Source organism: Canis lupus, chromosome 19 (assembly GCF_011100685.1).
Source record: "Canis lupus familiaris isolate Mischka breed German Shepherd chromosome 19, alternate assembly UU_Cfam_GSD_1.0, whole genome shotgun sequence".
NCBI lineage: Eukaryota > Metazoa > Chordata > Mammalia > Carnivora > Canidae > Canis > Canis lupus.
The window spans coordinates 27,415,827-27,431,704 of record NC_049240.1 but is presented as its reverse complement, the minus strand read 5'-3'; the positions used below and the strand labels follow the sequence as shown (position 1 = coordinate 27,431,704).

The 15,878-nt window shown below is 36.6% G+C and overlaps 1 protein-coding gene across 1 annotated transcript in view; it reads left to right on the top strand.

Annotated features, from left to right (window-relative positions):
* Window positions 1-15,878, top strand: part of CNTNAP5 (contactin associated protein family member 5) — a 785,909-nt gene that overhangs the window by 363,172 nt on the left and 406,859 nt on the right. The window contains 1 exon segment of the mRNA NM_001048108.1: window positions 6,106-6,290. Within this exon segment, the coding sequence (NP_001041573.1) occupies window positions 6,106-6,290 (185 nt within the window).

Below are 15,878 nucleotides of genomic sequence, written 5' to 3'. Positions count from 1 at the left end.
GTACTGGAGGGGATAGTCAATAATTTACACATCACTCATATACAGTGAACCAGCTATGCAGGATAAGGAATTTGTTTTTAATGAAGCTTATTTATTTTTCCCATTATCAAAGATAGTTATGTCCACTACAAATACAGAGAAAACAGAAAAGAAAAAAGAAAATCAAAGCTTCTGTTAATAATTTAGTAAATGCATTCTTTGGTTTGTTCTCTCATTGTGCTTATCTGTTTCTTTCCCAAATTTGTGATTTAGTCTTTATATGTTCTTTTCTATCCTGATTTTATATATTTTAAATCAGGCAGGTGTAAACCCTGATTTTATTAAATGTTGCTTTTTAATTTTATCAAAAAATGACAGTCAGTACTGAGTATAATTTTGAAATGATGTAAGTACTTTATAAGTATCATTAAGATGCTTATAAAATATTCCATCTTGTGATTTTAAGTTTATTCAAAGTCTTATTATTTTTTCTCTCTTTCCAAGTGTTTAGACATCAACTTCCATTTTTAAATTATTAGATATTTTGAAAAAATCACCATATTTCAGTTTGTTTTCTTAGAAGAGACTTCCAGAATGTAGATTACAAGATAAAAAGTTATGAACATTTTTTTGTTCCTCAATACTTACTGATTTTTTTTTCAAAAATAATGGTGAGAATTTGTTTTGCATAATTTTTAAGCAATAAAAAGATTTGGCTAAGTAAGTAAACAGTGTAAAGAAGAAATAATATTAATTCACTTTTGAGGGAAGGTCATCAAATTGCTATAAATATTCATGAAAATTCCATAACCTATTTTGCATGAGAAGATAAGTGTGTTAATTAAGGCTCAAGTTTTCATTAGATGCAGTTGAGGGAAGTAGCTGCCTTTTATTTAAGAAGATATACACTTTTATTCCTCTAAAGTCTTAGAATTATGAGTAGGATCATTGCATGGAACAAAAAACTTGCTAAAACAAGGTTAGGATGTGGGAGAGGAAGGCCGATTTTAACCTTGATGAGAATGTGGATGGGGCTATAGATGCTGACTCTGCTTCCTCCTGTCCGGATGTTCTGAGGCATGAAGATTATGATGATGATGGTGGCATTGGATGGAAGTAGAATATGGGGGCATCAGCCAACTTGGAAACGTACTATTAGAAGTTTTAGGATTTATTTATTTTTTTTTGAAGTTTTAGAATTTAAAGATACCAATATACACGTCCAGAGAACTTATATCACATACCAGATTAAATCCAAATGAGGTTTACTGTGGCACTATTTACAATAGCCAAGATATGGAAGCAACCCAAATGTCCATCAATAGATAAATGGGTAAAGACGTGGTGTATATATACAAAGAATTATTATTCAGCCATAAAAAGAATGCGATCTCACCGTTTGTGACAACATGGATAGACCCAGACAGTATCATGCTAAGCGAAATAAGTCAGAGAAAGACAAATACCATATGATTTCACTTATATGTGAAATCTAAAAAACAAATGAATAGAAAACAAACAAAAAACAGAATCAGACTCGTAAATACAGAGAACACTGATGGTTGCCAGAGGAAGTGGAAGAAAATAGGATAATTCTTTAACAATCTCAGAAAGGGAGGACATATTAAGCTATTAAACTATAACACAAGTCCATAAAACAAGCCATAAATGAAAAAAGAAAATGATTTTCTTTTCATGTGCTTTTTTCAGCACATGAATGTCTGAATAATAAAAAATTAGAAAAAAATTAACAAAGCAAAAAAACAACAGCAAAAAGATGTTCGCATAATCCATGTTACAGAAAGTGGACTAAATACAAATTGACAAGAAAATGAAAGAAAAACTAGGTAAGAAATATGAGGAGTTAGATCATAAAAAAGGAAATACAAATGAAAAGGTTTTCAAAGTGATCCCTTTCAAGAGGAATGTATATTAAAAATATACTGTTTTTGCCTATCACACAGACAGAATTCTAAAGGCTTGAACATATTTTTTTGACAAGCCTGTAGAGAAAAACCACTCTCATAAATTGCTGGTAGGGGTTTGAATAGCCACAACTTTTACAGAGGACAATTTGGCAGTGCCTGTCAAAATTGCAAATGTGAAAACTTTTGACCACTCATTCCTTACCTACAGGAAGGCTTGTACGCATCCAAAATGATGGCTACATGCAAGGTATGTCAGCAGTATTAGGTATCAAGAATAGATTGAAACCTAAATATTTATCAGTAATAAACTGGCTAAAAAATATATATATCACATATATCATCCAATAAATACTCTGAAGCTGTAAAAAAAAAACTATACAATTTTTAAATACTGATATAAGAAAATTTCCTGGATAGGTTAAGTGAAAATGAAAAGGCACGTAAAAATGTGCATTGTATTTCATCATTAGGGTAAAAAATTAAAAGAGGAGAAATAAAGAATACATATATTTATATATATATAAAGCCTTGCATATATTGCCATATATTTGCATATGATGCATATATAAGCATTTATAAATTGCATGTATAAAGTATATGTGGATTGCATACTAGTAAAAAGTATACATAAAATGTATGTATATAAAGTATAGATACAGCGTATATGTGGATTGCATATGCCTCAATTTTTTTTTCTGGAAGGGGAAATGGGGCATTGGTAACAGTGATTACCTATGGAAGTTTAGCATATGGAGGCAGGGATGTGAGGAAGATTCATCACTATATCCAAAAAGTTAAATAAAAAATATAGTCACTTTGACCCTTTTATAATTAAATTCATCTTTTGAAGGTGGAATAATAGTATAGAAAAATATTTGAATATTTGACTTTAGCTCTCTGAAAGTACTCAGGATGTCACTAAAATCCACCAAAAGCAACACCTTGAATAAATACATAGGGAGAAAGGATGTGAGTCCTTTTCTTTTTTCCTTCCTTCTGTGACCTATAGTGGATGTGCATTTTCAAATGCTTAATGCTTTTGGCTTATTGTTAAGAAATAATTGTTGGGACACCTGCATTTGGCTCAGGTCATAATCCCAGGATCCAATATCAAGTCCCACATTAGGGTCCCAGCAAGGAGTCTGTTTCTCCCTCTGCCTATGTCTCTGCGTCTCTCTCAGTCTGTGTCTCTCATGAAAAAATAAATAAATATTTAAAAAAAGAAAAAATAAATAATTGTTAAATGTCTTTTTCACTTTTAAGAAGAAAATTGAAGCACATATCAAAGTGAAATCTCTAATATTAATTTCTCTTGCCTTATTACCCAGAACTGACATAAGGCACACCAAGTTTCTTTCAATAGTTCATTAGCTCTTGGACAAATTTATTTTATAGATTAAGGGTGTGTGTGTGTGTGTGTGTGTGTGTGTGCGTGTGTGTGTGTATGTGTGTCCTGTGGAGTGAAAGAGAGAGGGAGAGGTATTGTTTCTATGTTGAGTGTATCTCATGATTGGTACCATTTGCACCCTCCTACTCAAGGAAAGAAAACCTAGTGATCATCCTTAGGGGAGTCTCCCTTTATCACTTCTCCCTCCAACATCCAAGTGACAATATCCAAGTAAGGCTACCACCTTATTATCACTTGGAAATCCGTCCCTCTTGCCCTTTCTTTACCGAAGGCCTGGGTCCCTCATCTAGATTACTGCCAGTGTTACTGTCAGCCTTGCCTTCTTTTTTTTTTTTTCTTTTTAAGATTTTATTTATTTATTAATGAGAGATACAGAGAGAGAAGAAGAGACATAGGCAGAGGGAGAAGTAGACTCCATGCAGGAAGCCAGATATGGGACTTGATCCTGAGACTCTGGGATCATGCCTTGAACCAAAGGTAGATGCTCAACCACTGAGCCACCCAGGTGCCCCAGCCTTGCCTTCTCATACAGCTGACAGAATCATCTTTTTTATATAAGAGTAAGCACACAATAAAAAAATGTTAAAGACTCTGTCCTCTTATCCTCAGTGTGATTGGAGTACTTAATAAACTTTTTTAAATGTTAATTTGAGTTAGTAATCTCTGATTTATTAATTCACCAATGCCCATTCCTTAAAGGTAAATATAATACACGGTTACCTTGCACATACTAGCATACTAGTCCTAGATGATATAAGCCAGACTGGCATGATTATGGCACTGCTGCATGGACTCCCCTACCATGTTTCCCTGCACCTCCAAGCCTTGTCAATGCTTCTTCTGGCTGTGTGATTGTGCTCCATCTTCCATCCAAATCTCAGACCTGTCAGTGCTCTATTGGAGCTTCACAGTTCCCTGTCCTGCATTTGCTTAGCTCCTGGTACTAAACATTGTATGCCACCAATATACCTTTTATCAATTTACTTATTGAGACTCCACATTATGACTTTCAGAGAGGAGAGTATGCCTTTTAACTCTGTATCTCCTTTATCTCCTTTATACATCACCTGCCACTATGGCCAGCACAGGTAGGTATTGGTACCTTTTTTGTGGAAGGAAATAAAGAAGAAAGAGAAGGAGGAAGGGAGGGGAGAAAGAGGGAAGGAAGGAAGGAAGGAAGGAAAGAAGAGGGAAGAGAATAAAAGAAGAGATAGAGAGAGGGAAGGGAGGAGGGAGAAAGAAAAAGGAGAAGTATCTTTTAATTATTGGCATAATTTGACCAATCGAGAGAATGTAAAAGTTGTGGAAGAAATAATGAAAAAAAATATGAAATAAAGTCAGCAATGAATGCACCATCTATTATTTTTCAATTACAATAAGTTTGATGCTCACCCCCCCCCCCCCCATCTGAAGCAACCAAGTGTTATTCAGTACAGGAAGCAGTGCCATGAGGCCATAATGGAGGTGGGAGTGAACAGCCTACAGGGGAAATGGTGGCTCCTGCCCCCTTAATGCCACACTGTTCAAGCAGACTGTTGCAGCTGTCCTGGTAAATGTGTCTTAGGAGATGGGAGGGAGACATTTAGCTTTCAGTTTCTAAGGGGACTGAATAATAAAACATTTAAAACCTGTAAATTTATACATAAGTCTTAATTAATTGCATTTAACTGTTCATTTAGCTAAGTCTGAGCTATTCTGCAGTAGGAAAAATGCAGTAATCTTTTCGATAAAAGGGTATTGGCAGGAACTTCCATAATATTGGAGGAGGGACAGAGGGAAGGGGGAACCAGCTCAATTTGATAGAAAAAAATGTACCTCCTAAGGTACATTTGAATCTCTCACAGCCTCCTAAGGAGTGTCTCCCAAGCTCAGTTTATTTATTTTTTATTTTTTTAAGGTTTTATTTATTTATTCATGAGAGACACACACACAGAGAGGCAGAGACAAAGACAGAGGGAGAAACAGGCTTCTAGCACGGAGCCCGAAGCAGGACTCAATCCCCAGACCAGCATCACACTCTGAGCCGAAGGCAGATACTCAACCGCTAAACTAGCCAGGTGTCCCCCAAGTTCAGTTTAGATGGAATCAATGCATATGGTCCATGCCACACAGAGTAAAAAGAGTTAAATGGACCTGGGTTTGAATGCCGGCTACACCTCTGGGTCATAGGTGCTGATTCTCACTGGTTCTCAGGTTCGTTATTTATGAAATGTAGATAATAATCTTCCCTTAGAGGATTAAAGATATAGTGTATAAACTTCTTACTTAAGTGCTATTCATATGGTAGGCACTTGAAAAATCACGGCTAAAATGATTATTTCCTCACCTTTGCCTTTGCAAGGTAACAACGTAACTTGATGCCCACTGTCTTCCTTTACTTATCCAGAATTCACTCTTCCTCCAAAGCATAACTCAAGATTTGTTTCCTCTATTCAAGAGCCATTCAAACACAAAACTGTGTATTATTTCTAAATGTGATACTCCTTGTTTTCAATATTATTGATGGCCATTAGGATATAGTATATTTTATTACTTAATTGTTCACATTCTGAAAGCGTGTCCTTTCACATCCATAAGGGGATGTGTACATCATCTGACCTAGAATTTGGTCCTGGAATCTGTGGGCAAAGCTTGTTATTGCTTTACAAGCCCAACACTGTTCTGGTCCTGGAGAGAGAGAATTCTTTACCTTTAGTATATAGAGAGAGTTGTCCTTGCTTGCAAAAGGTGCTAGTCCTCAAGGCTGTCCTTGGGCACGGATGCCATCCTGTCTTCCTTTTGCTTTCACAGATGACAGCAAACCTCGCCTCAGCAGCAGCCCACCCTCGGTCACCCTAGGCAGTCTGTTGGACGACCAGCAGTGGCACTCAGTCCTAATCGAGCGGGTTGGCAAGCAGGTGAACTTCTCTGTGGACAAGCACACACAGCACTTTCGCACCAAGGGTGAAGCAGATGCCTTAGACATCGACTATGAGGTGAGTTGACTCTCCCTGTGGGTCCCCAGGCTCCTTGCTCAGTGTCAGTAAAAATATCAGGAAACAAAAGAGCTATTGAGAAAACATGGGGGAGCCCAACAAGTCTTAACCTGTGTTCATCTCTGTTTAAGTCCAGGCAGCCTTCTGGAATGGTCCAAGGAGGGCATCTGAGCAGTGTGTGTGGAGGGGAAATGCCTTATCAATAATGGGATGTAAGCAAATTGTGTGCATTTTAAAATCAGGACATCTCCTTTTTTCACTTTTAAAAATGTTTTCTGTTTATAGCCTTTCTGTATCACTGTGTAATCTAGTAGTGACACTCAGTTGTTCTTTTTCAAAAATAAATTTCAAATAGCTCAAAAATACAGAAATTATACTAATATTATATGTCAAATATTTCTGAGTATAAAAAGATAATAAATAAATAAAATCCAAAGAAATCTAAAATCCATATTATAGGCACTGTGTTTAACCTTCATTCCTGTGCAAAATTTGACAATATGAATGGTTAGTTCTTTCTTGCTTTCTTGTGCAAGAAGCACAGTAAAATGCACTGAGGCTGCAACACAAAGAAGATTGCACAGGTTCTGCAAACTGGCAGCCAAAAGTCATCCATCTTTGCTAGTAGTTCAGTTCAACAAGTGTGCCCCTGCTGCATATCAGACTTTGTTCTAGGCAATAGATATACAGAGATGGTAGACCCAGGGTAAGGCCAGTTTTATGTTTTAGGCCAGTAATTCTGAATGTCTGTTTCAGGAGTCAGCCCAATTAGCATCCCTTGTGGATTTGTTAAAAATGAAAATACTCAGGTCCCACCCAGACCTACTGAATCAGAACTCTCAAAAATTTTTTTAGAAATTCTCCGGGTGACAACCTACCTTTGAAGAGAACTATTTTAGAGCAGTTACTATGTGGTTGAGACCTGTGGGGAGATAGAGGCAGGGGATTGCTGGACAGATAATGGGAAACTGTTAAGCAACAAATTCATTAACCAGTGGGGTGCATACTAGAACAGAGGAGGTGGAGATGAATAATTGAAAAATTGGGGTTTGACTTACCTTTTTTCAATCACCATCATGAGCTATAAGAAAGATTTCCTATTTTGATCCTAACTTCAGCTTGGTGTACTGTTGATAAGAAACACCATTCATTAAGTTCAGAAAAGAGTTTGTTACTCTGACTCAGAAGGATATCAGGGTAGATTTTTTTTTTGAGTTGTTGATAACTGGAAATTTACAAATATCAATCATCTTCTTTTGTCAACTTTAAGTGATTGAAAAAATAAAAAATAAGGAATACACAGATATTGAAAGAGATATCTTTTATGAACTTGAGGACAATAGAAAACATAAAATCATCTGTACATCTTACCATTTCCCCAAATACTTTAACTCTACCCACCTAAAAGGTGGTTCTAAAATTCTCCCAGTTGCCTGATTTAACATTTATTTTTAAGCCTATGCTACCTATCTCTCTTGTGTGGAGAATGTTTATAAGATCACAGCTGAGTGGCGTTAAAGTGAATGTCAGCATTTGAGGGAAATGAAATCCAGTGATGTCACTCAATTTATGAAATTGGAAAGATTTTTTCAGGAAATGCCTGAATTTCATGTTGTCTTATAAAAAGTACCTCCTGGGAAAGAAACATCTTGGAGTATTCCTTTCAAGTAAACTCTGCTTCAGAGAATTCAAGCCCCTGCTAGACTGCCTAGCCATGTTGCTCCAATGACCATATAAGAAGACAGACTGACTCTAATGGTGACATTAGATGTCGACTGTACTAGAATATGAGAGTTGTGTGTTGGGAGAAGTTTCTGGAACAACTGGAGTTCTCCAATCTTTGCAGATTCATCTTAAAGGCTATGTGGAAAAGAAAGAGCAGTAGAATAGGAGTCTTATGTTCTAACTGCCACTTTACTACTAACGAGTTATATAAACCTGGAAAATGAAAACTCTTAACTTCAGTTACTCAGAAGCAATATTAGCACCTTATTGGCAGGATAAATAAAATATCTAATTCTAAAGTTTATTTTGTAACAATGTTGTCTGTTAATGAGAATCTAAATTCTTGATTGGATTTCTGCCATGGGACCATATGTGCCCTATGAGCCCCAGATACCATCAACTAGCAGGATAACCAAAAACAGGTTCTTGGGTTCTTATGACCCATTGTCAGAGCACACCCTGCTACTCCAAAGCTATGCTCTTTCAAATTTAATACCAAGGTTAATTATATTATGAAAATCTACGTCCCTCTTAAAATTTTAGCATTATGAGCCAATAATTGGCAAGAAAATATGGTAATCTTCATGCCCCCATCTTAGACTACCTTAAGGATATCCATCCGTCCTCATGCTTTTCTATGGAGCCCCCTGAGGACTTTTGTCACAGTAAGATGTATTAAGTTGTTTGTTTCTCCTCCCATCTAGGGCTAGGAAATTTCTGTCCAAAAAAAAAAAAAAAATGCAGAAAGAATGTAGATCCTTTGCTTCTCTTTGGAATGTGATCCTAGCTCACATCACTCAGCCAATATGATTTTCTCCAAAAGCATGTGAGAAAGACTATAGCAATCCACTTCACTTCCAGTCTTGAGCAGAAGGATTTAGCAAAGAGATATTTTTAGGTTCTTATAAAGGGCCCATTTCTCTGAGATTCTTATAATCCAATAATTATTTCCCTATCAAAAGTGCTCCATGATCCTGTTCACATAGCCATTTTATAAGCACCAAAACTATTAAAACATTTCTAAAAATATTGATTTGCATAATACCATGTCATAAATACTGCAAAAGCATTTTACAAAATAAAAATATTTTAATAAGAATACTTAGTTAAATAAAACTATATTAGATTTATCCCTGTAAGCACTTAAAAACATATAAGTATACATATATCTTCAAATGTAAGTTTTATCAAAATTTTAAAGAAAATATGAGATAGTATTTTTTAACCAAGGATTGTGGATGGTTCTTCTACGTCTGACATAAATTTCAGAAACCTGGAAATAATATGTATGACAAATATCCACATAAAATTTTTTCCACATAATTTTTTAAAAGATTTTATTTATTTATTATTTATTATTTATTCATGATAGACCTAGAGAGAGAGAGAGAGAGAGAGAGAGAGGCAGAGACACAGACAGAGGGAGAAGCAGGTTCCATGCAGGGAGCCTGACGTGGGACTCATCCCGGGATTCCAGGATCGCACCCTGGCCCAAAGGCAGGTGCTAAACCACTGAGCCACCCAGGGATCCCCTCACATAAAATTTTTTAAAAATTCTATGTGACTTTCCTAAAAAGACATATATAATGACATTACTCCCCCAAACTTAGAAAAGTACTTCAAAATTTAATTAATAATTAAAAACTCCTACAAAGAATTCTTAATAGTTAAAGGAGAATTAAAGAACATGAATATGTAAAAAGTACAAACTGCTCTCAAATATATGAAAAGATGTTCAACTGCACTCATTAAGAAAAGGAATGCAAATTCATGCTACAATGATATTTTTCAATTAGATTACAAAGACTAAAAACATTATAATGTTGACATGGGTATGGAGAAACCGGAGCTATTTCATCTATTGTTAGTGGGATGATAATTAATATTATATCAAAGAAAGGTCATTGTCATTCAAAATTGTAAGCACATGGTCTTCAACCCCACAATCTGTTTCTAGCAGTTTATCCTATAGTTAGAAGCAAATATGTGTATTTTAGGAATAATAAAAGATTGGGAATTCCCCAAAAGTCGGGGGTTAATTAAGAATTATGCTAAGCTCCATAGGGAAACAGCTCTGCCAGGGTGCCCTAGGGACCTCACACTATCTACGTGGTCACACAACCAGAGCTTTGCACACTAGCTGATCTGAGTCTTGGCAGGATGCCTTATGATCTTCCTGGAACACCAGAAGATGGAGGCCTGTGATCAGCAGCTTCAAGGCTGTTTGCCCCTCACTGCACCTCCCCCGGGGGAAGTGGTCATGACACAGTTTCTTGTTGCTTCCTAGGTTCTGATAAGGCATGAGACATTCTGCCCTGCACTCTCAGAATAGAGTTGTGTCATCAAGAATTGCTTAGCTAAAGGATGCTTCTCTTAGAACTCTGACTTGATTAAAGGACTGGACAGACATTATACAAGTGCTTATATAGTGGTTGAAATAACTAGATAAGGCCCATAGCAATAGGGAACTCCCTATATTGTGGTCATCTGACCCCTTTTTATTTGGATCATTTTTTGGTGCATAGGACAGGGACAATGGTGGACAGCAATGTTTGGCTACTCTTGCCCTTTTTGACTCTGTAAGTCACAAACAATCTGAATCTGTAAGTGACTCCTTTATCCTTATAAGTGGTTCAGTCAGATCTTGGCCTTGGGCTCACCTTGTTTGTTGTGTGTGCTTGACAAAACCACACAGAAGTATTATGCAGCCATTAGAAAGAAGGAGGCAGCCCTATATATTCTGATGTTTATTAAAAATTTATGTGTAAATTTTTAAAAGGAGAGAAAAACAATGTAGACTGCAGTATAAAGAGTATCTGTGTTTAAGATTAGAAAGAAAACATGGACTTGATAGCAGACAGCATGTAGATAGAAATCTCTGGAAGTGACTAAAGGGACAGAGAAGGCAGATAATAAAATACTGGATTCAATGAAGAAGGAAGCCTTACTTTTTACTGACCACTTTTATAAAAAACTTTGAATTTTGAACCACATATAGAAGTATTTTAGGAGAAACTGAGGCAATAGAATATATGACTTAAAAGATATTTCATATATTGCCTGCTAAAATTACAACATCTGATTTATGTTTATTGATAGTGTTTTTCAAAAACACTTGCTACTTTAGAATATTATTGAATTTACTTATTTTTAATTGTCTATCTCTTCATCTTCACCCTAGACATAGAATTCAAGCTCATCATAAGGATTGACATTTTCTTTTTTACTTTTATTTATTTTTATAGAAATCTGTTGCTATATATATATATATCTGGTACATAATGCACAGTCAATAAATATATGTTAAGTAAATGAAGGAAGTTTCTTTCTGTAATTATGAAAGGTAACAATTGGCCAACTTTGGTTCCCATAAGAAGTTCCTTATAGGTCCATCATGCTTGAAGGCCACCTCTTGCCATCACCCTTACTTGATGTTGCCTAAAAGACACTTCTCTTAGAATTCAGACATGTTTAAAGGACTGGCCAGACAATATAACTACTTATTTAGTGATCAAAATAACCACAAATCACTAAGGAAACCGTTTTCCAGATCATGTGGCAGTGTAATTGTTATTGATCCTTTTTTCTTTGGAAACTCAGCTGCAAGGATAAAGTAGAAGGCCTACATGGAGAAAAATAAATGAAAGAAAATAAAAAAGAAAAAGAAAGTGAGTAGATGCAAAGCAGAAATAAAGACAAAGAAAGTGGAGGGGAAAATATGAAATGCTATTTTGTTGGTATTTTGTGATTTTGTTTAACCTCTAAAGCAGCTTGTGAGGGAAATTATTATGTTGTACATTACAAACAGAAAACCGAGACCAGAGAGACTGATGACCATCCCCATCCCCATTCCCCAATAGCTATTGTGTAATGAAAACAAGATTTGAGCTCAGATCTGTGCAGTGTTCTACTGGAGATCCCTCACTGACCAGAAATTCTCTCTGAAGTAGGAATAATCCAAGAGACAAGCATGGGTTCTGGTCCTTATTCTGGCCTCTGAATGTATACAGGACTTGAAGCCCTATTAATCCCTGCCATTTTCCTTTCTGCTTTTAAATATAAGATTGTTAGGAGTTGTGTATTTGCTAATTTTGTGTTCTCCCAAGTTTTGTAATGGCAAACTGGAATATAAAAACTTCTCTTAAATGTAAATTAAAAGTAAAGTAATTGTGTTGAACATGATGGAGGGAGTATTTCAGTATTACTATTATACCAAAAAGGAAAAAAAAATCTTTGTTTTTATTAACATGAGCTAAAAGAACAAATGAAAAAAAATTCCTTCTTGGGGATCCCTGGGTGGCGCAGCGGTTTAGCGCCTGCCTTTGGCCCAGGGCGCGATCCTGGAGTCCCAGGATCAAGTCCCATGTGGTGCTCCGGGCATGGAGCCTGCTTCTCCCTCCTTCTGTGTCTGCCTCTTTCTCTGTCTCTCTCTGTCTCTCTCTATCTATCATCAATCAATCAATCTTAAAAAAAATTCCTTATTTTATTTCAGCTGCTATTGGTGGAGGTGGTACCAGATTTTAATTATCTAATGACATCTTGAGGCTGGCTGAATTTGGGCTGAATTATTATAACCATCAATAAAATATAGAATTAGCCAGGCCACAGTTGAATATGTGTAGAGCCTGAGGCAAGAGTACAAATGGAGACCCACATACCACAAGTTTAAATATTTAAAGGGTTACAAATAAGCTAACAAACTGTTGAATAAAATATGTTCTAATCTCCTGCTTTGATGAATGTACCTTTCCAGCCACATCCCATATGTTCAAGCCCTGTCCATAGTGTAAACAACTGTCCCCTAGCCACTACTCAGACCTGTCAGCCCATGGTTCATCCTCAAGAGGGCAGATGGGGAGATAGCTCTTCAGGCCCTCAAAGCCCTTTCAGAATTATTTAGACAAGAAGCTCTGAAGTGCTGTGTAGGAAGGTCATGGTTTATAAGGGTGGTAGCAGCTTCCTATAGTTGTTTCCTCTTGACTCCCCATGAGGAAAAATTGAACTGGAGGATGGTCAAAGTGGGGTCCTTTCTGGGGCCAGCTCCACAGCAGAAGCCCCAACTGCTTGGGTGTACGGGGGATACTGCAGTTAGGATTTCCTATGAGCTCCTTGTTTGAATGCTAAAATAAACATGATTTAAGATATTGTCCAAAAACCTAAACTAAAACTAAGTTCAATCAGGTCAAAACAAGTTAGAAGAATGAGTTGAACCAACTGGGCTGTGTCAGCTGCTGATGTCCATGAGTCTGTAAAAAGATACCCATTTAGGGGCACCTGAGTGTTTCAGTCAGCTAAGCATCTGACTCTTGGTTTCCACTCATGTCATGATCTCAGGGTCATGAGATCAAGCCCCATGTTGGGCTCCACACTCAGCGTGGAATCTGCTTGAGATTCTCTCTCTTCCTCTCCCTCTGCCCCTCCCCCTGCTTTCTCTCTAAAAATAAATAAATAAAATCTTTTTTTAAGAAGACACCTATTTAGAGACAGAGCTATAGGCTAGCATTTGACAAGATTTGAGGCCATGAGAATGCTAACAATACTGCAACAACAACAAAAAGTGGTAGAATCCAGCCACTGGTGCAAAACCTACTTGTAGATTGAGAGCATTAGTGTTGCTCAGCAGAGAAAATATGAGGAACTGATTTATGTTTTTGAGAAAATATTGGTTTTTTCTGCTGCTAAGTAATAGTACATCACCTCTTCTTTTCTTCCCATCAAAGAGACTACAGAAATCCCACCAAATAGTGTATAACACAGTTTGCCCAAAATTAAGGGGGTTCTGGATATATGAGACTTAGTTTCAGGCAAATCAGGACAAGCTGTTAATCCTAGCCTAGAGCCTGATTCATTGAGAGACCAACTCCATGGAACCAGTAATAGAAAAAGCAAGAGTGGGAGCAGTGTATGTAGTGGATAAAAGATGGAGTTCTCGATTGAAGGACTTGAAATTTCAACAGCTCCACCTCTTGACTGAGGCCTTAGTCAAGCTGCTAAATTTCTGTGTGCCATCATTTTCTTTTCTTCTCTTAAAATATTTTTATATTTATTGTTTTAGAGAGAAAGAGATAAAGAGAGCAGTGGGGAAGGGGCAGAGGGAGAAGAAGAGAGAGAATCTCAAGCAGGCTCCACACTGAGTGTGGAGCCCAACATGGGGCTTGATCTCATGACCCTGAGATGTGACCCTAAAGTAGGAACAAAAATAAGACATTATATGCACCATAGGCCTTTTAAAGTTAAAAAAAGATCAGACATTCCAATGAATTTACAAACTGAGTCATTGATCAAGTCAAATAGTAGAGCAGAAGCCATAAATGGTGGCCCTAGGAAAGATTTGGACTGCTGTTATCTCACATGACCTATTTGGTATTTTTCAGTTTTAACTATTTGCATTTGAGCTAATATTTAAAAATCAAGAGATTTCATGGGAAAATTGAGATTATGGTGTCATTTGAAATGGGAGAAACTCATCAACCTTTGAGAATATTCCAAAGGTCAGTGATGTGCTTCTTTTCCATAAAGACCATGAACTCTACACATGGCTCAACAAACACAAAGTCCAGAGCAAGTTTTAAAGACTGAAAAAGAAGACATCTGTTTGAATCTGTTTTCATACACCCTCTATTATAAAGTGGATTATCAGAGCAAAAGTGAGATAAATATTTACAAATGAGAAACTTCAAAAGTATCTGAAATCCAAATTTGACAGAAAATGGAATCTTCTAAACAGGGAGACTCCCAAATTTAAACAAGGCCAGAGAAAAAGCCAATGAGAAGTGAACTCATTGCCATGGAAGTAACATCAAAGATTGAAAAAGATAGAAGAAAATGCCAGACAAAGAAGCGAATGAGATCAAAGGAAGAGAGAGTAGCAGATTCTGGGACCTCATACATTTAACATCAAAGCAGACTTTCTTCTGGGAGTCATCTAGTTGGAGCCCACCTGTGACACCAGCAAGTCCATCAGGTTACCAGATGGACTATGTTACCTAAGACACTGAGACTGTGAGTGAAACTTTACAATCTAACACCTGGTTTTGTTGACTACTAAGATCAGTGAAAGGCACACTATGCAATTTGCCAAGAACAAACAAACAAGAAAAGTAAGCACAGAAAGCAGCTGAATTGACCAAAACAAAAGGACAATAAGGCAAAAGCAACTTTAGAAGTAAATTGCTAGTGTTCTTTTTTTAAGCAATTCAACAAATATTTGTTGGATTTATTATGTTTGAATCATACCTCTTGCATTAAATATTAAAAAGTGAATAAGATATTGCCTTTGTCCTTGAGAAACATTTTTAGAGAGATATTTCAAAACATTTAACAAATATTTATTCTGCATCTATTATATATCAGGCATTGTTTTAAGTTCTTGAATAATTGGAATGTGTCAGGGAAAAGAACAAAGATGCCTACCCTCATGGCGCTTGCATTTTAATAGGAGAGACAAACCATAAGCAGTAAATATAACAAGTAAATTACACATGTAATGGAAAGAAGAAAACAAATACATATATAGGTAATGGATTGGATGTTCAAAGATGAAGGAAGAGGCACGTGTGTGATTCAGTCAGTTAGGCATCTGACTCTTGATTTGGGCTCAGGTCATGATCTTGTGGTTGTGAGACTGAACCCCAAGTTGGGCTCTATGCTGAGAGGGGAGCCTGCTTGAGATACTGTCTCTCCCTCCCTCTCTGTCCCCCACTGTGGCCTGCACACATGCTCTCTCTCTTTCTATAAAAAATTAAAATTAAAATAAAAAAAATCATGTTAAAAAAGATGAAGAGAAACAGGTTGCAATATTGGATGTGCTGATCAGGGCAGACATAATTGAGATAGTGTCAATTGAACAAAGACTTAAGAAAA